Raw genomic sequence first — 25,861 nt, 5'->3', positions numbered from 1 at the left:
TATCATGATAAAGGTGAAGCATGGAAGAATATATTGTCAGATGAGCCTGTGCTTACTGCATAAATGATGCAGGCAGCACAGTAAGTACCAATAGTCTCTGTAGAAGAATTTAAATGCCCGAATTGCAGTATAAATAAAAAAAAACAATATGTTGCGAATTATTCTTGCGAGGTTTGGGATCAGGTCATTTGTTGAGCAGAACAAAATAAAAGGTACTGCACTCATTCTGTTCAGACGTTGATGAAAAGGCATGAATGCCTGAATACACCAGCCTGTGATCTGGAGACATTTTTGTTTTGCTGGAGTGTGCGTGCATTAAGCAGCGACAAAAACGAAACAACACATCTTCCCATGAAGAAAATTCGATAAATTCTCGCAACAGACGATTCTCAAAAATGAAAACGCCTGCTCGCTCCCCCTCGTGCCACAAGCTGCGGGTGGAGAAGGTCTTGCTCTTGCGCTCGCCGTTTTGAAAGATCAAACAAGAGTTTCAGTTCAACAGTGAAGGGAGCCATTCAACCCGCCGGAACCTATTTCGGCGGCCGGCGTATTTCCGACGTGGTGGGTCGGCCGTCGCCTCCCTGCCGCAAGCGGGACGTAGCGGCGGTCGCCAGCTTGCCCGTGTCCTAGCGGTAGCCGTGCTTCTCCCTGACTTGAAGACGGTGCGGCGGTCCCTGCAGAAATTTCAGCCTGCTACGGGCGGGCACACAATTTTTTACAGTCAGACTATAATTTTAGTCCTCGCTGATCGCACGCCCAATTTTCGCTTGCGGCTGGGGAGGGCCGTCGATCTAGTCGCAGACGGCTTGCCAGCTTGTTCTGTCCGGTTGGTATTCGCGTTCGCTTTGCGACTGACCAATCGAAAGCGCCGAGACTGCGCGTGAGCTGCTGCCGCGGATGAAGCAAAACTGTTTATTGTAATCAGAGCATGCGGAATATTACCTTCCATGCTCGTCGTAACATCAACACATTGCGTGTAGCATTTTTGTCAGCTGTAATCATGGATTTCCCGCGCAAATAAGGAGCAACCCTACCTGTCCCACCGCCCTAATTCGCTGCGTCGGTGTTGCATGTGAAAGCAGTGACCGAAAATCGCACTGGGGCCTCTCCGACTACACCGAATATTTTCGGTCCAGTCGCAGCGAATTCGTTCGGAGGGACAGGTACGGTTGCCTGATGTTTGCGTGGGCAATCCAGGATTAAACGCGACAAAAGCGCTCCACGCAATGTGTTGATAATGTTACGACGAGCGTGGAAGGTAAATATTTCGCATGTTCTGAGTAGAATAAACAGTTTTGCTTCAGCCGCGGCAACAGCTCACACGCAGTCTCGGCGCTTCCCAATGGTCAGTCGCAAAGCGAACGCGAATACCAACCGGACAGAACAAGATGGCAAGCTGTCTGCGACCAGACAAACGGCCCTACCCAGCCGCCGGCGAAAATTGTGCCCGCAATAGGGCATTACTGCACTCTGCGAGACAGCCGGAGCGCAAAGTGTGCCTGCCCGTAGCAGGCAGATATGCCTGCAGGGACCGCCGCATCGCGTTCTAGTCGGAGAGAAGCAGGGCTACCGCTAGAACACGGGCACGGAGAAAGATTATATAGGGGTGGAAACTCCCTCCCCGTCTGCGGCGACCAGAAAAGGTCACAACGCTGCGGCTCCACTATCCAGCTGGCGGTACCTGGCGGCCTGGAAAGAAACTACTGAAATACAACGTCACGGCGTGCCCGCTGAAGCAAACACCCGTGTCGTCTGCTTGTCGTTTGCTTTGAGCGCGCGTAGGAGCCGCGTGCCCGGGCGCTGCATTTTTTTTTTTTTGCTGTTGCTGCTGCTGCTGCTGCTTCTACGACGCGCCGCATGGCGCCGCCACTGCATACGACCCCGTCGGCGCATACAACTGTGACTTTATCTGGTCGCCTGCGCTCGCTCGCGCTGACGGGAGTTTCACCTTGTATATAGTCTTGCTCCGTAAACACTGGCAAGCTGGCGGCCGCCGCCGGCCGCTTGCGGCAGCGAAACGACGGCCCATCCACCATGTCGGAAATACGCTGGCCGCCGAAATAAATGCGGCGGGATGAATGGCTGCCTTCACTGTTGAAATGTGAAACACTTGTTCGATTTTTCAAAACGGCGAGCGCAAAAGCAAAACTGGGACTCGCGAGCGAGCGGTACGTCGCGTGTGGCGCAGCGCACGATGGCTTCCAAGATGGCCCGTCAAGCAAGGAAGCCGAGTTCTGGGGGGCCATCTTGCGCATCGGTTGCGCGGCGCCGGCCCCTTTCTCGCATGTCTGAGCGGGCGGAGGCTCTTTCTCTCATCGCCGCCACCATTCTCCAGTGCAGCGCCTCCTCCATTTTTATGGCAAAAAAAAAAAAATATAGAGGAGGCGCTGTCCAGTGCTAGGGTGCCTAGATGCGCGCGCCCCCATCCGTGCTGGGCCACTGAGCATGCGCAGTCCAACGTCGCTGCGCGCCATAAAAGCACCATGAGTTCGGCAGAATTTGTCAGTGCTAAGAAAAATTCGGGCCGTGGCAGTCGCTGTCACGGTGGTCCGGCCGTTCCGTGCTTCTTGCAAGCGTTGGACGTTTCCTTTTTTACTCGCTATCATTTTTCGCAAAACATTTCGAGCTCGTGTGGTAGCCATATTCTAGGGTTTGTTTTTATTGCATTTAAACCTATTTTTGAAAGTGCGTAATCGTTGTTATACCCGCGTGTTTCCTGCCTCTTAAATTTTTTTCGGCTCGTGTGGCTACCGTACTCTAGCGTTTGTTTTTCATTGCATTGAAGCCCTATATTTCTAAGTGCGTAACCGTTCGTATACCTCGGTGTTTCCTGCTTTTTAATTCGATACTTTTTCACGTTAAATTTGCATTCCTGTGTCTACCCACTGTAAAGGCGTGCGCCTAACCATGACCCGCTTGCGTGTGCTTGTTGCCGGTGGCTCAATGTTGAAAGAACAGGCAGGGTCTTCCACATTAGGCCACAGTGTAGACAGCGGCGTGCGCATTGAAAGAATATTTCACATGATTTCTGAGGCTGTGCCAGGTGTGCGTGCTTTAGTTCTACATGTTGGCACCAATAATCTCGGAGAGACAGCCATGACGCGAATTTCTAGGTTTCGAACTCTAATATCGAGGATTTCCAAAGCCAACCATAGCATACGTCTCGTGATATCGGCAATTCTGCCGAGACAGAAGGGCCTTAGCAAGCAAGGAAAGTGGGCACTGACAACCGACGAACTGGAGAAGTGCAATGCTGATAATGGCGAGACCAATTCAATGCTGCAAGAGCTGTGCCGAATAGAGGGTCACGTGCACCTGGATGGCACCAGACAGTCATATGCGAGCATGTTTAACGGCAGCGGAGTGCACCCGAACAAGTGTGGTGTCCTGGAGAGTGGTATCCTCTTTTAAAACTCTCAACATGCCAAACATTGGGGTCGGCACCTTGGATTTTTTCTAAGCAAACGCTGGCTTAAAGCTGCACTAAAGAGAAATCTTAAATAGTTTTTTGAACGCGGAAACACTCCCCAAGAGTTCCTAGAAACTTTACTGTCCTGCGCGGCCGATTTCTCTATTAAATGGAATGAAACCCCTTTTCAAATTTTTTTTTTGAATTCGCCTCCCAAGAAAAGTCGGCCAACGAAGTTTCTTTCAGCCAGTCTAGTGACGGCTTCGTTCTCGGTTTCATTTTTTTCGTGAATAAAGTTTTGTTGCACACTACACAGATGCAGATATGGCCAACGAAAACAAAAATACGCGTGGATACTGCTTTCGCCGATCGCTACATATCACTCTTCCGATGGCACAGGCAAGCCGCCACACAGCTCTCTGAAAGGAACTACAAGCGTTGGCTCGTTCCTCCTCTTTTCGGAGGAGTTACAACAACAACGAAAAAAAGCGGGAGCTGGGACGTTTATTTCAATTTAATAGGGAAATCGGCTGCACAGGACAATACATTGATGTTTCTATGAATGCTCCAGTTCCCGCAGGTAAAAACAAAACAAACAGAATTATCTTCATTGCGCTTTTTGGTTTTCCTTTGCATTTTTACTAGACTAGACTAGAAGCACGCTGTACCACGTCACTATTGCTATTATCAAACGCCGCCGCAGTGGCTCTGTGGTTATAGTGCTCGGCTTCTGGCCCAAATGACGCGGGTTCAATCCAGGTCGCGGCGGTCGCATTTTGATGGAGGCAAAACGCTAGAGACCCGTGTAGTGTGCAATGTCGGTGCGCGCTAAGAGACCCCAGGTCACGGTGAAAATTATCCCGAAGCTCTCTACTACGGTTTCCCTCATAACAGCTGAGACCTGACCATGCTCCCTCGGTCACCATAACTTGACTGATGTACCGTGGCTGCTTATAATGGCCGACGCCATGCGCCATATGTCAGCCGTTGCAGCAAATGACACGGTCGATGTTCCATAAGAAACGAAATCTAATAAAGACTAAACTGAACTACATGACGGGGGTTCAGTCGTTGCGTTCTTTCGTCACGAACGCTCCCCTTCCTTTGTCTCGCGCTCACTTCGCTTGCGGCCGCCGCGGTGGCTGAGTGGTTATGGCTATCGGCTGCTGGCCCAAAGAAAACACGCGGGTTCGAACCCGGCCGCGGAGGTCGAATTTCGTTGGAGGCGAAATTCTAGAGGCCCGTGTACTGTGGGATGTCAGTGCACGTTAAAGAACCCCAGGTGGTCGAAATTCCCTGAGCCCTTCACTACGGCGTCTCTCATAGCCTGAGTCGCTTTGGGACGTCAAACCCCCCTAAATCAATCACTTCGCTTGCCGGTAGAAGGCGCTATATAGTCCCTGAGCTAAATCTGTAGAAACAGTTGAACACCTCATACTCCAATGTGATGGCATCCATCTTGATGTCGATGCAGGCACAGTCACTCTTCCTGAGGCCCTAGGGATTAGAGATAACAACGGTCATGCTTAACCTGTTTTTACCTCGTCGGCGTTGCATAACCCTCCTTGCTGCGCCGCTCCTCCTCCGCCATTCCCCTCTTCTATTTTCTCGGTTTTCTTTCACAACTCTTCGCTCTATTCCTCCCAGCGGAGCTCCCCGGCGCGGTCTCCGGACCCTCAAAGTTTTCCCGCCCTCTTCTTCCCCTTTCGCAGATGTCTCCATGCGCGGCGGCGCGGTGTCAATGGCCTTGCGCTTGTTTGGTGCAGGAAAGTGATTGCGCACGTATTAACACGCGCGAAACGCACGCGGCTTGCGGTTTATTTTAGCAACAACGCAATTGCGCGCCTATTTTTTGTCCGCGCGCACAACCACGAACTATCGTGCTCCGTCGCGTCCTGTGCTGTATTATGCACGGGCATCGCTGTTTTTACGCGCAGAAACGCGATTGCGCGCGTATTTCTGGCCATCAAGCCCACTATATGTGCCACGGGGTTCGCGGCTATATCGCGCAATAACGTGTGCGAGTCCTGTACACCACATGGCACATATAGTGGGGTCGATGGCCGCAAAAATATACAGGATGTATGTGCTACTTTTTAGATTTCATCATGCTTTCACTACTTCCTTATCTCTTTCGTTGCATAAAGTGTTGACCTGATTTGAATAATCAATGACATGTTTTCTGTGCAGTATATTTTTCTGTTGCTTTTTTGTTATCATTTTTTTGTGCACGCTTCATTTCCTTATTGTCTTTTCTGATGATTTTTGTGTATGTATGTTGCCTGCTGCCCTGCAATGTAGGGGCCGCGGGGCATGTCAAGCCACAAATTCTGGCTTTTTTCCCTCGACCCTCACCATGTATACGTGGGAAATAAATTGAAATTGAAATACGCGCACAATCGCGTCTTTCCTCGAATAAACCGCTGAAGCCGACGAGCATTCGGCACCTGGCGGCAGTGGGACTCTCACCGGACGATCCGGATTCCTATACTGCCTGGACACAGGGTCCATATCATCGTTCACTTCTTGATTTCAGCAAATCAGCCCACCTTTTTTCATTTATTTAACCATCTTACTCTCTTACTCATTTCTCAGTTCATAGTTTTTATGCCCTGAGGCAATAAACATCGCTTTAAAAAAAAACCCGCAATGCGCGTGCATAAACAATGCAAGACGCGATGGCCCACAATTAGTAAATGGTCTTAGCGCGGGCTCAAAAAATAGGAGCCCAATCGCGTCTGCTCAAAAAGCACAGTGCGCGAAGGACCACGATTAGTTGGTGGTTACGCGCGGGCTCAAAAAATACGCGCGCAATCGCCTCTTTGCCCTTTAGCACAGTACGCGAAGGACCACGATAGGTTGGTGGTTTTGCGTGCGCACAGGAAATACGTGCACAATCGCGTCTTTGCTCGGATAAACCGCAATTCACGTGCATAATAAAGCACAGGACGTGATGGAGCGCGATTAGTTCGTGTTTCGCGCGTGTAAATACGTGCACAGTCATTGCGCCGTCAGCGCCTGTGGAAGAGAAGAAAAAGGCAGGAAAACTGTCACATAATGAAAAATATGTGGGAGAATACAGGTGGCGGGGTGCTTCCAGGAGGGTTATGCAACGCCAATGAGGTGCAAATTAGCAGAAAGCGATGGGAAGACTGGTGGCTCAAATGGTTACAAGTGTATGAAAACATTTAAAGTAAATGGCAAATTTTAACTTACAAAAGTTAAACAACATTATCAAAAAAAGCAGAGTATGGTGGCTACTGCCACCACCCAATTTCAAAGGGGACTCTCCTTCCCTCCATCATTACTTTCATCCACACGGCCGGGTTTGAATTTATTGCCTACTCGTAATAGCCTTCTAGCCAGCGTGGCGGTGTAACCTTACATCGGTGATTGTCCGCTGGTTGGAACGGCTTCAAGTTTTCTTCGCTTGGCAGTATTTCAGTGCACGTATTCCTTTGCGCTGGGGGGTTGCTATGGCTCGTAACTTCCACTGCTGCCTGGCGGTGCTTCTCACTCAAGTCTGGTTGTTTGTGTAGGTGTTTTAGTTGTCTGGCAGTAGCGAGCCTTATCTCTTCATGATGACGTACAGGCCCAACCACACTTAGAGGAAACACCGCTCCGCGTGTCTGCGCACATATGCCGAGCACTACTGCTACCAAGCCGGTGACAAACCCGTGGAGAGGGGAATATGATGGGAAGCACCACGTCAAGGCCCCTCTTCTCGTGCACCACTCTGGAATGATTCATAGACGGGTTAGATGCAACGGCTCTCCGCAGGTATGCGGCCACGCAGAGCCGTGTTCCAAGTGGGACTGATCCGTACATTTCTTTCTCCACATTTTTGATTGTATAGTATCCTTCGCACATTGGTACTAACTGTTGGACTTGAACCTTTGTGATACCAAACTCCTCCTGCGTTGAAAGATGGTAGACCGTATTCGGGGTAATACATGTGCTTGATATCATCCATGAACTCGGCCAGCGTAGTGCAGACTTTACGTTCAGCTTCCGCTTGAGCTTACGAGTGCTGATAGGTAGGTACTGATGTATCGGCGATGCACGCATTTATACAGTAGTTCAAATGGTAAAGTGGGTGAAAATTCGAAGTGCGGATGGTTATTTACCAGGTACGTTGTTTCTTTTAAATATTCTACAACAGGTTCTAACTAAGCGGTAATATTTTCGCATTTTCACGCTCGACCAAAGCGTTAGTCTCCAGCGCATTAGGTAATGCGATCAACCTGTGGTGGATGCTCTTCTCGGCGAAGCAGCGCATTGCAGATTAAAACTGGATTAATTCAGTGGAAAAGAAGCGTATTGTTTAGAACTATATCGATACTGGAAAAGGCAGGTCAGGAGGGAACTCACGAGACACTGCCCTACTCTTTGAAGCTAGATTGGGGGCGTCCCAGAACAAGAAGCTACAAAAAGGAACATAACCAAATATAACGTGCTGTGGTAAATCTGTAGAACTGAACATCTTATGCTTGAATTAGATGGTATCCACCCGGCTGTCAATCAGGCACAGTCACTGCCTAAGGACTTAGAGATGACATAAGATTAGAAGTGTGGGATTGAAAAAAATATTTATAAAGTCAACCATGCTTGCAACTCCCCGCAGGGGGGCGTCTGCAGCTTGCAGGCGTCAGCGAGTGGCGACACCGCGGGTTCCCGAGCATCCGCAGGGACCTCCCCGCAGGAGGATGATGGTGAACCGTGCATCACCACGGACCCGAGCACCCGCGCCTAGTCGTGCGTGGCATCGCCGTGTCCGGGGAAAAAAGGATCCTGGTGGTTGAGTCAATGCCGAGCGTTTGGACCCTTAAGGCCCCTCGGTGGAGGCATCACACCACTTTGGCCCCAGCTTCCTGTAGACGGCACCTCCGGCCTGGCCCGAGCGGGGGAAATCGGCAGTCGCCTTTTCCTGCCCTCCCCTCTATCTTTCAATTTCCTATCTTCTTTCTAACCTGTGTGAGTGACTACCCTGAGTGTCTTCAGATTGGGTTATAGCGGCGGTGTACAGCTGGCCTGGGCAGGACTTGCTTCCAAGTTCCTGTCCCGTCCCCTTGTTGGACTCCATGGTGGGTGGCTGGCCCCGCGGCTGAACAACAACCACTTTTTATGGCTCCTTCCCCATCAAAACATGATCGCCATCATGAAAAAAAAGGCGGACCGAAGATGTGACATATCAGTTTCTGAATACAAAGAAAGAACCTCTTGCCAAATTCCATATAGTGCACAGTGAATCAAAAGAAAAAACAGCTCGAATGATATCTCGTTTTCTCGTTGAAAAGACACTCACAGAAACTTTGGGCCCTGGCTACAAGGCGGCGAAGTTAGCCAGTGGTGACCTATTACTAGAGATACGCGATGAAGTCTAACTGCCCAAACTCTCAAACATTACCGCCTTTGGAGAAACCCCAGTCACTCTAACATCCCACAGGTCGCTTAATACTGTGCGTGGCGTAATATCAGACAATGACCTCATCTACCTGACAGAAGAAGAAATATTAGAAGGGCTAAAGTAACAGCATGTAACAGATGTCCACATCATAAAAATCCGAAAAGAAAAAGAAATTCCTACTTAGCACCTAGTTCTCACCTTTGCCTCCTGCACACTGCCCGATTCAATAGACGTAGGCTACTCAAAGTTATCAGTCCGAACATACATTCCTATCCCCCGCCGCTGCTTCAGGTGCCAACGATTTGGCCATGGCTCGCAGAGCTGCCGTGGTCAAGAAAAAATGTGCAAAATGCTCCTCAACTGATCACATCTCTGACAAATGCACTGCTCCTCCACGCTGTGCAAACAGTGGCGAGGATCACCCAGCCTACTCACGATCATGCTCGAAATGGAAAGTAGAAAAGGAAATAATAACTCTCAAAACAAACGAAAATATACACTACACTCTGCTTGCACATCTCTCTGAGGCCTCCGTTGAGGCACTTCTAAAAATCTTCAAGAAAATCTGGATTTCAAAGAAAATACCTGACGCATGGAAGGAAGCCATCACAGTACCTTTCTTGAAGCCTGGCAAACCTTCATCAAGTCCTGGTAGTTACAGGCCAACGGCACTCACCAGCTGCCTAGCAAAATCATTTGAAAGTGTGGTGAACGTCCGACTAACGTTTGCTATTGAATCTCGTCACCTCCTTGACATACATCAGTGCGGTTTAATAAAAGCATGCTCCACTATAGATCATACTGTCCGTCTGGAAAACAAAGTGCGGGAGGCATTCATACATAAACAGCATTGTCTTGCGGTCCTCTTTGACATGGAGAAAGCATACGACACGACTTGGAGGTTCGGTATACTCCTTCACCTAGCAGATCTAGGCATCCGGGGCAGGATGCTGAACTGTTTGATTGATTTTCTAGCAGACCGTGCATTCCAAGTACGTCTAGGTACTACCCTATCAGCGAATTTCATCCAGGAGAACGGTGTACATCGGGGGTGTGTTCTGAGTACTGCACTTTTATAGTAAAAATGAACTCAATAGCAAAAATAATCCCCAAGTCGATTATGTATTCAGTATGCGTAGACGACCTGAAAATTGCATGTACATCCTACAGCGTACCAACATGTGAGAGGCAGTTACAAATGACTACAAATAAACTGGCTAATTGGGCAGAGAAAAATGGATTCAAATTTTCACCACAAAAATCATTGACTGTGCTTTTCTCGCCCAAACGAGGATTACAGAGCGACCCTACCCTCTACCAGAATGATGTTGTGTTACCCGTAAAACAGGAAAACAAGTTCTTGGGCATAACTTTTGATAAAAAGCTCACATTCATGTCTCACATAAACAACCTAAAGAAGATAGCATCTCGAACCCTCAACATACTCAAGGTACTTTCACGAAAACGCTGGGGCTCTGATAGAACTTGTCTTTTGCAGATTTACCGCTCTCTAGTGCGCTCCCGTTTAAATTATGGATCTGTGGTTTATGGTTCAGCCAGGCCATCATACTTGAAACGACTGGACCCAATTCACAACTTTGGTCTCCGTCTTTCAACTGGAGCATACAGGACATCTCCCAGAAATAGTCTTTATGTAGAAACAAATGAACCATCCCTAGCAGACAGAATAACAATGCTCACAGGCGCATATGTACTGAAAATAAGATCTCTACCGAAACATATTTGTTATCCAAAAGTAACAAAGTGCACCTCCAGAACCCTGTTCACCAATAAACCGCAATCAATACGACCTCTGCTTCTCCGTTTCGAGGAAAGTTGCCAAAAGCTGGAAATACTGAACAGCCTTCCTAATGTCGCCTCAAGACATGACCCACTGCCCCCCTGGCATAGCCTTCCCAATGTGTGTGACCTCACGTTAACACACTTCCGAAAAAAAACCAGCACACGAACACATTTTACAGGAATACCGGGCACTACATGAAAAACATGCGAACTGGACAGAATTTTGCACTGATGGCTCAAAAACAGCAGAATATGTCCGAAGTGCGGTTGTACAAGGAAACTGGCCAAAAATAGTAAGGCTCCCTAACTGCGCATCCATTTTTACTGCCGAATGTTATGCAGTCTCTATTGCTGTAGGTAGAGTAATAAATAATAGCATTCAAAACAGCATAATGTACACAGATTCACTCAGCGTGCTCATGGCATTACATTGCAGAAATGCAGGCGAAACCTTACTGGGAAACATATTACACAACATAGAAAAAATCAGAGCACAGGGAAATATAATAAAATTCTGCTGGGTGCCGAGCCATGTTGGAATATATGGTAATGAGAGAGCCGACCAGTGTGCTGCTCAAGCTCGCAGTCAAGAAATCAACAAAGTCAGCGTACCTCATAGAGATTGCATGCACTATACAAAGAAATCTCAAGGCTAAATGGCAGGAGTTGAGTTGAGTGGTTGTAAACTACCGGTGGGATTAGCCTTGCAGTTGCTGCCGGCAATTGCGCCACCGTAGCGACACTTAAATAGATTGCGTTAACACGTTTTGGCGGGCTAGTTGGTTAAGCATCTTGAACAAACAGCGCGAACAAAGACGAGCACAAAAGACAAGAAAGCGCCGTGTCGTTCGCTTTCTTGTCTTTTGTGCTCGTCTTTGTTCGCGCTGTTTGTTCAAGACTTAAATAGAAATCACAGAAACACTGTCCGCAAAACCCAAATAGACACTCCTGAGGTCACCATGTGGAGGCCAAATCCGTGTCCTGCAGGTAAAGTAGAAGGCGAGAAGCATCCCTTCTACTCGACTGGCTCCCGCACGGGAAAACAATGTCCTGAAGAGAACTGTGAGGAACTCCTGCCTTCTTGAGGGATCCGAATAACACAGCCCGTTCCGCGTTGTACAAAGTACAGCACAAGAGGTAATGTTCTATGTCACCACACACACCACACGTTGAACACAATGGTGGCAACGCTAGGCTAGTCTTATACATCCACGCCGGCGTACGAGCAGAATCCGTGCGAACGCGGTGCAGCAAAGTGGCTTGGTACCTTTTGAGACCCTTGGTCACACATGGCTGATGAGGAGAGCTCCACAAAGAACTGAAGTGGCACAACACCACATCTCTGAACATTTGCTTGACTTCATGAGGGACTCCATGTACTGGAATCCCGGAGAGAGCTGTATGGGCGAAGTTGTCTGCTATCTCATTGCCTAAGACACCTATGTGCGAGGGCACCCATTGAAAACGTATAGAGAAGCCTTTGCTATGTAGATTCTGCACCAAACGTAGGGATCTAAGACTCAAGGCAACAGTAGGGAACCCGTACTCTAACCTTTGAAGGGCAGATTTTGAATCCGTAATTATGACAGTAGGTTGAGGCGTACAACACCGTAGCTTCTTTAGAGCGGCCTCAATGGGAACGCTTTCGGCCATTGTGGAGGACACGGCTTTAGTAAAACGAACAGACCAATCATACTTCAAAGACGGAATATGAAAAGCAGCTGCACTAGATCCTCTGACCTTGTCCACAGAGCCGTCTGTAAAAATGTGAAGATGACTGGCATATTCGGTCTCAAGATGTTCCAGTACGAGCGAATGCATTACCGCTAAAGGAGAATTCCGCTTAGCGCGAACGTGGGGAATTGTCAAGGAACAATCGAGGCTCGGAAAGGACCAAGGTGGCTTCAACATCTTAGGTCGATCTCGAAGGTCGAGACCCAGAGAACGAAGAGTATTTAAAGCCAAGTACGCCCGGGACTCAGATCTCTTTCGAAGGCGCTGTAGAAGCGCTCTCCCGGCAACAGTCTCTCTGAGGCGGCCACTTTGCAGCAAGAGTCTTTGTGAAGCGGCTAGCCGAAGAGGTTCCGATTGAGACTCATACAGTACTGCATTGTTTGGAGCAGCCTGCGGAACGCCGAGAGCCCTCCTTAGTCCCATTCTGTGCAAAACCTCAAGGCGTTCCAGCTGCGATACCTAGGGCGAAATTAAAGGGAGCTGGTACATTATGCGACTTGTCACCAGGGCATCGTGAAGCCTGATCATGGAAGCAGGATGGTTTCCCCATTGCTCATTAGCAACTCTACGAAGCACATTGAGACGCGAAGATAGTGAAGCCACAATCGAGTCCACAGCTCGTCGCCACTGTAGACGTCAGTCAATAGTGACGCCCAAAAAACGTATGTGGTTACCCTGACGAAGGCAGGACTGATCAAGGTCTATGCTCAGCCGCGCCTACCGTCGTCCCCTACCTGGAAACAGGACGAAGCCAGATTTTTCCACCGAGAGAGTCAACCCAACACCTTGAAGGTAACTTTTAACAGAAAGCACAGCCTGTCGCGCTAATAGAGCTAAGCGTTTGTGTTGATATCCGGTTAACCGAAGACAAATGTCGTCTGCATATATCGACATATGGACATGCCTATAATGTTTTTGCACTTTTGCGGGAAGATCAGCCATGACAACATTAAAGAGCGTTGGGGACAGGACACTACCCTGAGGTACCCCTCGCGATACCGCCCTTTCGGAGCTCATTGTACTGCCTAACCGCACTCGAAATTTGCGATCACTGAGAAATGAGTGAATGAATTGCAGAAGATAGCCCTGTACGCCTATGACCTGCAGACTATTCAGTATTGGGCTCTGAAGGACACTATCATAAGCCTTTGATACGTCTAGGAAAATAGCTAGTGTTGAAAGTCGAAAAGCACTCTGATGTTCAATGTGGCTTATCAAGTCCAGGACGCTATCTTGCGCGCTTAAACCAGTGCGGAATCCAGTCATGCATGTTGGTAGTGCCCTTCTATCCTCAAGCCACCAAGAGAAACGCTTACTTGCGATCTTCTCTATGAGCTTAGCCACACACGACGTCAGCGATACAGGACGATACTAGGCCGCGTCTGTCATCTCTTTGGTGGCCTTCAGCAGTGGGACTACACAAGCCACCTTCCATGAAGGGGGAACGTCACCAGACTCCCACACTCGATTGAGATAGGTCAGGAGCATCTTTCGGTGTTCCAGAGGCAGGTTCTGCACCATTTGATTGGTGATGCCATCAGGACCTGGTGCACAGCGACGCCGCAGGCTGCGGAGCGCTGTCTGTAGTTCTCGAAGTGTGAACGGGGCGTCCATAACAGACGGAGACGTAGCAGGCAGAGCGCAGGGATGAATGCCTGGTCTGGAATTTACAAATGCATCCGCAAATTCCTCTGCCAAGCACACGAGATGTTTCTGCGTGCGCAATGCAAGCGCCTCGAAAGGTTTACTCGGACGAGAGCCACCAGCAAGACAGCCAACGACACGCCAAATTCTCGTTATCGGTGAGAAAACAGTCAAACTAGCGCAAAAGGATGCCCACTGGGACCTAAAGAGCTTCTTCGCATGACGTCTAATGGCAGAGTTGAGCCTGTTGAAAGTGTTCTTCAATTCTCTGTCGTCCTTCTTCCGCAACAGTTGTCGCTCCGCCCTTCTGCGCGCTGCGCAGAGGTTCCTGAGTTTTAAATCCGGAGTCGGAAAATGATCAGGTAGCTTGAGCGCCGTGGTAGCAGCCATCTTAGCATAAATCATTTTGTCTGTCACATCACCGGAAACACAGGCTAAGGGCTCCCTGTATTTGTCCCAATTAACAACGTGCAAATTTTAGGATCACGCAGATGGAAGTCGGCAGTAAACACAAATATCGGGTAGTGATCACTTCCCATTCGGTCAGCTCTAGTTGACCACTGCACACGGACGTCAAGTGAATGCAAGGTTAGGTCTATAGATGTGGGTGAGGTTGGAGGCCGAAAGAAAGTGGGACTTCCGTCATTGGCCACGCACAGGTCCAAACTGTCGATTACTTCTACAAGTTGGCGTCCGCGAGGATCTGTGTTCCTGTCACCCCAGGCAGGGTGGTGGGCGTTGAAGTCACCGCAGATGATTCTGGGTGCTGGGCAGCGGTCACAAAGTTGCTGGAGGAACAAAGCCATATCGACCTTCTTCCGCGGGGACACGTATACTGATGCAATGGACAGAGTTCGGAAGGCGAGCCGAATCCTCACAGCCACTACCTCAATACTGTCGGTGCAAAGATCGGTGACGTTCAAAGCCACATGAGGAATCTCCCTTCTTATGTAAAGGGCGGCACTTCCTGCGGGAAGACTTTATGCTGCAATTCTTTTGGGCGACGTATCCCGGCAAAGACTTCCCGCTTGGCAAGCCAGCCTCCGAGAGGGCCAGTACTGGAACACAGGTCTCTTTCAAGAACAATTTTAGTTCTGCTAATCGACTTATAATCCCAGCGCAGTTCCATTGCATGATAAACGGCACTTTTCTAGGGTTTTTAGTTGCAAAAGGTTGAAGAAAACTAGCCATCTAGGAGTTGAAGTTCTCTGCGAAGGCGGTGATCAAGGTCTCAAAGGAAAGCACCAGCTGTATAAAGTTCTTCAAAGTGCCAGGCTGCATCGCTTGGCTATATGAACGCAGGACATCAAACAAAACGTGTAGAAGGTCGGAGAGATTCCGGCTCTTGAGCTCCTTATTTTGCTGCACGCACTGGCACACCACTTCGACAAAAGACGGGGACTGGGACCCACTCTTGGCCACGGTAGCTGGTGTCTGCATCTCTTTTAAGGCAAGGGGATGTCCTCCATGTTGTCGAGTCTTGCTGTGATCTGGTCGCTGAGGAACATGGACACTTTTTGCAGAAGCAGATCGAACAGCCAGCTCACCCACGGAGGCCGTTGCCGACTTGCTCGGATCAGGTCGTGCAGCGACGTCTCTTGCTACCACGTCCCGAGCTTCCGACTCGAGCGCAGGGAACTCTTCACTTCCATGTATCGGCTTCTCAGTAGGTTGTGGTTTGGGGCCACTAATGAAGGACTTGCGACGGTGTAAGGCGCTTACACGGAATGTGCAGCCACTGAAACTCGCTGGATGGTCACCTCCACAATTAGCGCAAGCAAGATCTGCCTTGCACTCTTTGTAACCATGGCCACCACCACATCGCTTGCAACGTTGATCTTTGGTGCAAACTCTCGCTCTATGTCCAAAGCGTTGGCACCTGAAGCACCGGGGAGGAGTTTCAACGAACTCGTGGACTGCATGTTTGGTGAAACCAAGGTCAATTATTTCAGGGCGCTCGGTGTTGGGAGCAAACGTTAGCACAATAGGGTTTGTAGGCTACGCTGCCCGTGGTTGTTCTCCAGGCTCCACCCGGCGCATTAACCGTCGCACGTGCAGAACTCCTTGCGGTTTCAAGTAGTCAAGAAGGGCACTTTCCGAATACCACACTGGTACTCCCCTTATAACAAATGTGTTAGTCATGTAGGAGTGTGGCAACCGGGATTGAACTCGTATGCCACCGATCTGAGAGCACCGCAGAAGAATGTCTACTAGCTCTTCCGTTGAGATATCTAGATGCAGAGCCCCTTGCGTTGTGAAGCGACTGCGAATCGGAGCAGATCCCAGTAGTACTTTAATATAATCGAACAGCCTGATAGGGTTCCACTCTCTGAAGTCGACACCTTTCTCTTTTGGCTGAACTATCACTGGGATGCCGACTGTCCGGTGCTGCCGATGACTCACCACTTTGAAGCCATCGTTGTCCATTTCCGCCATGTCAGCCACTTCCTCGTCAGAGGCCATGAAGTAAATAATAAACTGCACTTGATAAAGCCCGTACTGAGAGAATGGAAAACCTGTAGTCACCAGAAACGTTTTATAGAGGTAATATTAGACCATGAAGTAAATAATAAACTGCACTTGATAAAGCCCGTACTTAGAGAATGGAAAACCTGTAGTCACCAGAAGCGTTTTATAGAGGTAATATTAGGCCCTCTCCTTATTGGACATACACATCTTACACACAATTTCCTACTAAGAACAGAAGACAAACCTATTTGTGAAAAATGCGGAGATGAAATTACAGTCCACCACATCTTATTCTCATGCACAGAAATTAAATCACTCAGGAAAAAGTATTTTACTCCATGCTACAAAGAACACATTCCTCTTCACCCAACACTGATTTTAGGTCAACACGCACTCATTGATATCTCAAGTGTTTTTAGCTTTTTAAGGGAATCAGGCCTCCTAGAAAAACTCTGAATTCCAACCTTGCGTCTAGCTACGTATGGTGACGCACCTCAACCACCTTCTCATTCTGAGAACAGGGCTGAGGTTGTTTATTTTTGATGGGTTGGCTGCCTCGAGCTCCTTGCCGCAGCAAGGATATTGCCGGGGTTACCCGACTCTCTTTAAAGCTTTCACTAATAGCAATTTTTAAAGTTTTTTCTCTCATTAACAACAAGTACGAACAATATTTTTTAGACCTGTACACCACTGAGCTTTTCGCGTTTGTAGAATTCTGCAGAAAACAACTTTCATACACCTTGAGCTTGGCGCATGATAGCCTTAGATGCTTATGCGCCATTAAACCCAACACAAACAAACATGCTGGCTACTGCCAGCACCCTATATTAAACAGGATGCCTCATCCATCCATCCGAAGCCAGCCGCTCAGTTTCCGTTTTCCTCGTGTGCGGCCCCTCTTGTGCCGGAGCAACGACAAGAATCGCATTTTCGAAATTGCAAAAATTGATACGATGGGCTACGGCCCTCTCAATAAATCAGGAACAGAGCAGTAATAGTTAAAAAACGTGAACTAATAAAAGAACAGCAGGTGGTTTAATTGCAGCATGATTCGTAGCAACCTGTTTCGAAGGGAATAATAGACATACCCACGGTCCTGTATTACTTGGCCAACCACAACAAACAGGCATAAAAATTCTGCAGAAAATCGTTCTTTATGATTTCTTGTGACAGGGGAGGTATATTTATCACAAATGCAGATGCTTGAGCGCATGCTGCGCGAGGCCATCCAACATCTTGTCAGCGACTTGACAAGTAGCCACGATAACCTGGTGTTGAGGGAGCACCAAGAACAGCAGCAGTACGAAGCGTTGCAACGGTAGCCCGGAGTCGAGGCCGATGCTCTGCCTGCGCATTGGTTGGCAAAGGTGAATTTTCCTCCACTTAGCAATGAACATGTCGTTGTTAGAACACAAAGTTCCATCAAGACGTTGGGTGGCAGTGCTAAAAAAGCAGGGTCTCCAGCATTGGCGACACGTGGTGGGCCATGTCTCAAACCATGCACTGGTTTTTCGCGGGCAGCTACGATCAGTGCAAATGCACTGTGCTCGTGCTGATTCTCTGGCTGGGCATTGGAGAGATGTGAATTTTCCTCCACTCAGCAACGCAGATAATGTGGTTACTACTACACTAAGTTCCACCAAGACGTGGGCAGCGACGGTGGGTGGCAGTGCGAAAAAAGCAGCGTGTCTTCCACTGGAGGCAAATGGTGGGTCATGTGCCAAACCATGCACTGGTAGTGGTAAGCGGCGGCCATCGGTGCAAATACGTTGCGCTCGTGCTCCAGCACTTGTCGGCGATGTGAGGGTGTACCAGAAGGACTGTTGTATCGTGTCCACTGACTTATTGTAGCGTCCCAGTCTTGTTCAGAACGATGGCTGCTTGGAGTCTGAACCAGCGACGTAGGTGACAGTGCGAATAAAGCTGTCTCCTCTACTGGTGACAAGTGGCGAGCCATGTGTAAGGCCATGCAATGTCGGTGGTAGGCAGCCATCATCAGTGCAAAATGCACTGTGCTTGTAGATGGGTAGATGAGGTGAATTTTATTCCACTAAGCAACGCAGATAATGTGGTTACTACTACACTAAGTCCCACCAAGACGTGGGCAGCGACTGTGGGCGGCAGTGCGGAAAAAGCAGGGTCTCTTCCACTGGAGACAAATGGTGGGCCATGTGCCAAACCATGCACTGGTAGTGGTAAGCGGCGGCCATCGGTTCAAAAACGTTGCGCTCGTGCTACAGCACTTGTTGCGTGTACCACACGTGCGCGTGTACCACAAGGGCTGTCGTATTGTGTCCACTGGCTTATTGCAGCGTCCCAGTCTTGTTCAGAACGATGGCTACAGGGAGTCTGAACGAGGCAGCACAGTGCAGCCATCAAGGCAGTGCAGCATGGCATGCCAGACAGCGAACTTACATTTAGATGTTGAGAACTTAAAACGGAGTAACAACACTTTGCAGAGACACAGTAGTACCCCCAGGGTTAGTCTTGAAAGCTTCAAGGAGGAGAAGTATTATGCAAGCACAGAAGGGCGCTGTGCAGTCCAGAGAAATGGAGAAAACAGGTATGGTGGGAGCAGGGCATATGCTTGCAGCAAGCAATCAAAGAAAAAGCGCCGTGTACGTGTCCCTGCACTATTTGGCGGTGTGTGGTTCAGCCAGAAGTACAAAAGGGCCGCTCATAATTGCACACAGCCACTTGAGGTTGCCCAGCACATTAGGACACTTAAGGACTCAGGTGCTAGGGAGGTTTGTATTGAATGTGAAAATATGGCACAAGTTAGGTTAAACCTGAATTCAGGAGTTCTAGATGTGGCTGAGGCAGAGACAGCAGCATTAGCCGCCACCGTGAGCAGAGTAGCCTGCCATTGAGTTGTAACAAAAAGAAAGTGAACAGCTACACACTTCGTCAGTGGGCCAAATTGGAGGAGGAGGTGTAAACCTGTCTATATGCACCACATTTAAAACATACAGAGAATTCAAGGTCAGCTTTGAGGAGTGGAAAAATAGAAGATTTCACCCAATGCGCATTTTAAGTTCCGATAAAAACCCATTTGATGTTGATAAAATGAAAGTGAAGGAAAATTTCCATACATACGCATTTCTTTCATTTTTTCTCATGCGTGTCAACCCATTGTGAAGGTGAACTGCATCCGGTTGAAGCAACATTATAATGGATCAGGCTGCCAGGTAAAACTACAACTTGTTCTTCAACATTCTCCAAACTCATTCTATAAAATAACAAGTAGAAAACAGGATCACAACCACAAAACAAATCCAGAGATTTTTATGTGGTACTCACAAAACCATTGCTTAACGTCTTTTGAAAAGAATGATATCGCAGATCTGATTTCTTGCAATGCAAACCCAAAATACATCAAGGAAGTTGTCCTCAGGAATGCAGGAAAACTGATAACCTCTCAGGACATCAGAAGCCTGAAGCATGGGGCAGTTGGTAAAATAGAAAACACTACACATCATGGTCAGCTTTTGTTGCAAGAATTAGAGAAGCTTCTTTCTAATGAATTGGGGTGGAAGATAAATGTTGAAACAGTACTAATGGTGACTTGTTCATTTTGCTCCTGTCAAAGCTTATGAGTCAGTTAGCAGAAAACTACTCAGAGGTATTATTATTTGATGGTACTTATAAAGTAAATAGAGAAGGGTATGTCTTGCACTCAGTGCTTTGTGAGGATGGAAGAAGTCATGGCAGGCCCATATGTTATGCATTTGTTCAGCGAGAGACAACTGAATTTCTAAAATTGTTCTTGGATACTATTTTATAGCTAAACCCAGTTATTAAGCAAAAATACAAGGTTGCAGTAATGTATAAAGATTTCATCGAAATGAACATAATCACTGGGATCTTGCCTCAGTGAAAAATATTGTTCTGTTGTTGGGATGCTTTGAAGTATCTGCATAATAAAATTGCCCAGCACAGTTCAAACGCCTTTGATAAGAGCAGTGTGAAACGCACAATTACCAAATTAGTTTTTGCTCGAGATGTTGACATATACAAAGAGCTGCTCAATCTGAACATCGCACTGAAAGATGACAAAACTCTTGGTGCATATTAATATAGAAACTGGCATAGCTGTAAAAGTATGTGGGTTCACGCCTATCGGTGTAATTTGTAAAGTTTAGGAAATAATACAAGCAACAGAATGGAGAGCCATAACCAGAGGTTGAAGAAATTCCTGAGGCATGAAATGCATTTAGTGGATGCAGAGAAAGGTCTGATAAATTACATAAAGCACGATGCCTTTTTAGTCAGTCTGGCTCAATTTAAAGAAACTTAATTTGTCATTGACGCTCGCAAGGCTAACAAATTTCATATGCAGGTGTCAGCACAATGCACCGAATATGCAACAGAACAGGTGCAAACAGTATGAAATGTTCAATAAAGAACCTGGAGAGTGTGCGATATTCAATGACCAACATTTGGTCCATATAGATGCTGAATGTTATACAGTTACCAACAGCATGACAGTATGCACATACACATTTCACAGACAGTATGGGCTGCCATGTATTAACATTTTTGCAGTAAGAGCAAAACAAAATGAAGAGCTTTTTGATGAAGGATGTGTTTCACGGCGATGGTTACAATCGAACTTCATACAAACTGATGTCCATTTCCCTCAGCAAAACCTAGACATTTTAACTTTCCGTGAGGTATCAAAGGGAAACCTAAAGCTTGATACCACCGAAAATTCAAAGTGGGCTCACTTCAAAGTGGTTTATGGAACTGGTACCACTTGATCAAATGGTTCCACATGCAAGTGGTACCTGTTCCATAAACCAGTTTGAAATGGACCATTTGAGCAAGTGGGACCACTTTACAAAAGGTACCATTTGGTAATTAATAACAGGTCAAAAAAATCATTGGAAATTTCAGTTAGAAGCAGCAGGATATTTCAGTTGGTTCCAACTGGGTTTTGCAATTGGTTTTAAATCATTTTTAAGGGACAAAATAAAAGCATATGTGAGGACTGCAGGGCGCAATGCTCAGCCTTGATACCCTTATGTTTTCACAGATGAACTGCGTATGCAGTCATGGAAACCGACACACACACATACAAGTATACATCACGCACAAGAAACATAACATACTTTACACATACACTAGAAGAATTAGCTCATGTGTACATCCATGTGCAGAGAGAGAGAGAGAGAAAAACTTTAATGAGGTCTCTTAAGAGATTGGCGGTTCGGTCTTCGTCTCCATAGCTGTCGATGCTTAAACTCTTTCAGCAAGGTTGGGCCCCTATTCCAGGGCTCCACTGAGCCTAGCTGCTTCGCTTGCGTGCTGCACTAGTGCCCTTTGGGCAGTGAGCTTGCAGCTGGTAAGCCGGCTGTCCCATTGCTCAGCACTCGGGGTTTTGTGTTGGTGGAATGCGTAGTTGCGTTCGCACTCCCAGGTGATAAGGTATAGCGTGGGGGTTGCCCCGCACCACGGGCATGTGTCCCTGAATTGTATAGGATACATTTTGTGTAGAATGTGTAAGTTAAAGTTCCGTTTTGCAGCCGTCGCTGCCGACGCTTGACCACGTACAGAACACACTACGGCTCCCATATATATATATATATATATATATATATATATATATATATATATATATATATATATATATATATATATATATATATATATATATATATATATATATATATATATATATATATATATATACTTCACTTCTAACACTCTCGTACTAGGGCCAGCGGCGCTTGCCGATTGAACGCAGTTATTTCATATAATTTCGACGCAGTGACTTAGCAAATGATGAATGCATAAAGTAGGTTAAGCTGTTGATAGTTCTCAATTTAAGAATCGTTTTAGTCTTGCCTTGTTTGCCGAATATGCAAATGTACATATGGATTGTGGCCCAGCTGTGGCCACTTGCAGTCTGGTGGTACCACTTGAAAGCAAGTGGGACCATTTGTGAAACCACTTGCTTTGAAGTGGCACCACTTGAAAGCAAGTGAGACCACTTGTAGAACCACTTGCCTTGAAGTGGCACCTCTTGAAAGCAAGTGAGACCACTTGTAAAACCACTTCCCTTGAAATAAAGCCAATTGAAAGCAAGTGGGACCAATTGTAAAACCCCATGCTTTGAAGCGGCACCGCTTGAAAGCAAGTGGGACCACTTGTAAAACCACTTGCTTTGAAGTGGCACCACTTGAAAGCAAGTGGGACCACTTGATATTTTCACCTAGCCTGCAGTTTAATACTAACCTCTGAATTACTTTTTTAGAATACATAAACAACACACTATTGGTCTGCAGGAATAGACTGATACTGGCTCTATGATGCGGATATGCAGAGCCACCACTAACTTCTAGTGTGACATGCATTATCGGCTGTGCCGACACACACCGCAGCACAGCTGTGTCAACGCTGGTCCAGATTGACATAGAAGTCTGCAGGAGTGGGGATTTTACTTCTAAAGTCTGGATCTGCAGAGTGATTCTTTCGCTCCAGGTGCTTCTAGCACTTACCCATTCAACGACCGATCCCCCAAGCCCTTGTTTTTTTGTTAAGTGACAGTGGATCTGCCTCAGTCAAGTTGCCTCGTGAACTCAACATGATCCTGGATGTGCAATATTACTCAAGAAATCTTGACTACTTGACCCAAAGTGGTTTTCTGACTAGGACCACTTAAGGGGCTAGTGGAATCACTTGGGCCGAAGTGGTTTCCAATTGACCACTTGAGGGGCAAGTGGAACCACTTGGTGCACAAACTGGCACAAAGTCTCCAAACTGGTTTTCAGGTGAAACCACTTTGAAGACCAGATGGGACCACTTGTGTTCAAGTGGTTCCTAAGTGGAACCACTTGGTAGGCCAACTGGTACCACTTCCATTAAAGTGGTTCCCAATTGGAACCACTTTGTTGCAAGTGGTAGCACTTTAAATACCGCTTTGAATTTTCATCTAGGTCGAAGCTAGGTATAAATATGCCTGTAGGTATTTCTCGTTATTTGCAAGTTTGTTAACCGAATCCAGTCAAGCACGCATGTCTCCAAGGCACAGTACCAACTGATGGTAGAGTTTATGGAGCAGCACCCGGTGCTCGCTCGCGCTGCCTCACCCCTTTCCGGGGCTACACGGTGGCTCGCAGGCGCGAGCTGTGGCGGGAACATGCCGACCTGCTCAACGCCGTGGGCCCCGTTGTCAAAAGTGTGCCCCTCTGGCACCACACTTGGCAGGTATGGTGTACCCGGTGCAAGAGGGAGGAGGCAGTTTTTGGCAGTGGGAAGGTGAGCCTGCCAACAACGGTCTGTCGAATGGCCCTTGAATATGCCTCTCCGTATCCTGTCGCAGGGGCACTGGAAGCGGCAGGTTGCCGGGGATGCCAGGCCGTGTGTGTAAGCTGCAGTCGCCAGGCCTCGTGCAAGGCGTCGCAGCTCCAATGTTTTCTTCCTACAGCCAGGTATGTGGTAAGCCGCGGAGGCGTTACTAAAAATTAAAGGGGAATGATAGTGGAGGCTAATGAAGGATAATGAATGTCAACCTCGGGGCCATGTACTGTGAGCAATGGACGCACAGAATGAACTTCGAGACACTCGTGCATGAACGCGGGGCGCTGTGCCTCTTGCGGAACCAGCCCCGTGTGTCCTTGGGGGAGGTACCAGGAAAGAGCGGCCTGCAGCAGGCAGAGGCGCGCTCTCCATCTGCTAAGTGAATTTTTGGTCATTTGATATGTGCACCTAACAAATCGTGTACATTGTTGACATCATTGTGGTTTTTCTTTTAGTTAGGAAGGGATGCGAATGCTGCGGTAACAAATGCAACCTCGAATTATGTACCTTGTACTATCTTGCCCTCTTGGTACTGCTGTTTTTCTTCTTGGGTCTCAGCACATAGTAACCGTGCGTTTTGCGCTAATACATGCTATGCGTAAACTGTCCTCTAAGTAGTAATATCTTGTGGAATGAATTCACATAGATGGCAACCCCCCCTCCCCCTGGATGGAGAGGAGACGCAGGAGCAGCTGGAGGAGGAGGACATGGCTTGTGACACAGCCTGTGAGTTGATGTTACAATATCAGGCTCAACATTATCCATTCGCAAGCTACCTAAGGTTAATACCATTTGTAGGAGCAGACTATGAGTATTACTTTACAATACCCACAGAAGTGTCTTTCATGTGCACCACTGGTACCTTGTGCAAGCTTTTTTTCTCTTACAACGGAAACTGTGGTGTCGGCGATAGTTACACAAATGTGCACATTGAAGCAATGCTGTTTTTGTCATAGCGCGGATTATGAATGCTTTTATGTAGTGCTCCCCAATGTGCATGTCAACAGCAATCTGAGATATTGCACCAAAGTCAGGTTATTGCACATTGTGCTCCACTATATGACAAGTGTACATTCACTCACTATCTCCTATTGACCGCTACACAGAAGCAGCCAGCGGTGATTCCGGGCAGTCCCACTCAGCAGAGGAGCACGCGGGCTGAGGTGCGCCAGCTGCTGGTGGAGACCGGGCGGACCAATGACCGTCTGCAAGCTCGAAATGTTGAGGACGTTGTGTTTCACACACGTCTCCTGGAGGTATGTGCAGACAGGACCCACCACATTTAGTGAAGGAGAAGCAGCTGCATGAATCTACATTCGCAGTTCGAAACCTCTGCCTGACTTCTTTCTATATGACAGCGTGTTGAGGGACTTAGTACATATTTTGGTAGGTCATCTTTATTGTAAAACGAGCCCTCCATGTCCGTTAAGTGTGCAAATGAACCTCCTTTTATGTGCAGCACCACAGCGAGACAGTAGGAGAAGTCCGCAGCCTCACGGCGGCAGTGAGGGACCTCACTGGTGCCGAGAGAGAAACTGGAGCAGCGATGGCGCGGGCAGCAGAGCAGTAAGGGCCCGATTGGGTGCGCCTCACCGAACAAGTGGTGCTTGCGGTGGCTTTGATTATGCTTATCCTGCAGATCCAGGTACTACCACCGCAGTAACTTGTCTGGTGGGTCTTTTTCTTTCATTTTCCCCTTTTTTTGCCTTTTTTTCTTCTGCGTGGCGCAGAATATTTTTTTAATTTCCCGCCAGATGCAGACATTATGCATTTATTTCTTTTCCTTCTGCAAGGTGCAGAATATTTTTAATTCCCTGCCAGGTGCAGATATTATGCATTTGTTTTCCTTCTGCAAGGTGCAGAATATTTTTTTAATTCCCTGGCAGGTGCAGACGTTATGCATTTATTTTTTCCCTTCTGCAAAGTGCTGGAAGTCTTTGTAAATTTTTTATTCTGGGAGGTGCAGGAAAGTCATGCATTTCTTCTTTCGTCCCTAGTTCAGGAAAAATGAGTGTTTTAGATTTGTCTTTTAGCTCTCCATCAGTTTTTAACGATTTTAAATGGGATGTCTTAGACAACCCATAGGAAGCCCT

At 47.6% G+C, this 25,861-nt stretch overlaps 1 protein-coding gene and 1 pseudogene across 1 annotated transcript; both read left to right on the top strand.

The window, feature by feature from the left end:
* The first annotated feature begins 2,907 nt into the window (after positions 1–2,907).
* Positions 2,908–17,788, top strand: LOC144102767 (uncharacterized). Its single transcript, XM_077635939.1, has 2 exons — positions 2,908–3,397; positions 17,640–17,788. The coding sequence occupies exons 1-2, from the start codon at positions 2,908–2,910 to the stop codon at positions 17,786–17,788; spliced, it is 639 nt and encodes a 212-aa protein (XP_077492065.1).
* Positions 17,789–18,339: 551 nt separating this feature from the next.
* Positions 18,340–25,338, top strand: LOC144102765 (uncharacterized; annotated as a pseudogene).
* Positions 25,339–25,861: the final 523 nt, after the last annotated feature.

Source organism: Amblyomma americanum, chromosome 8, assembly GCF_052857255.1.
Source record: "Amblyomma americanum isolate KBUSLIRL-KWMA chromosome 8, ASM5285725v1, whole genome shotgun sequence".
Classification (NCBI taxonomy): domain Eukaryota; kingdom Metazoa; phylum Arthropoda; class Arachnida; order Ixodida; family Ixodidae; genus Amblyomma; species Amblyomma americanum.
The sequence above is the reverse complement of the archived record's forward strand: the minus strand, read 5'-3'. Positions and strand labels throughout refer to the sequence as shown.

What these genes read in the sequence shown, in the direction of transcription:
- LOC144102767 (XM_077635939.1), top strand. Translation starts at nt 2,908, where the DNA reads ATGACCCGCTTGCGTGTGCTTGTTGCCGGTGGCTCAATGTTGAAAGAA. An exon ending in GTGTGGTGTCCTGGAGAGTG is followed by an intron (nt 3,398 to 17,639) that starts GTATCCTCTTTT and finishes TTCTTGTGACAG; the next exon opens with GGGAGGTATATTTATCACAA.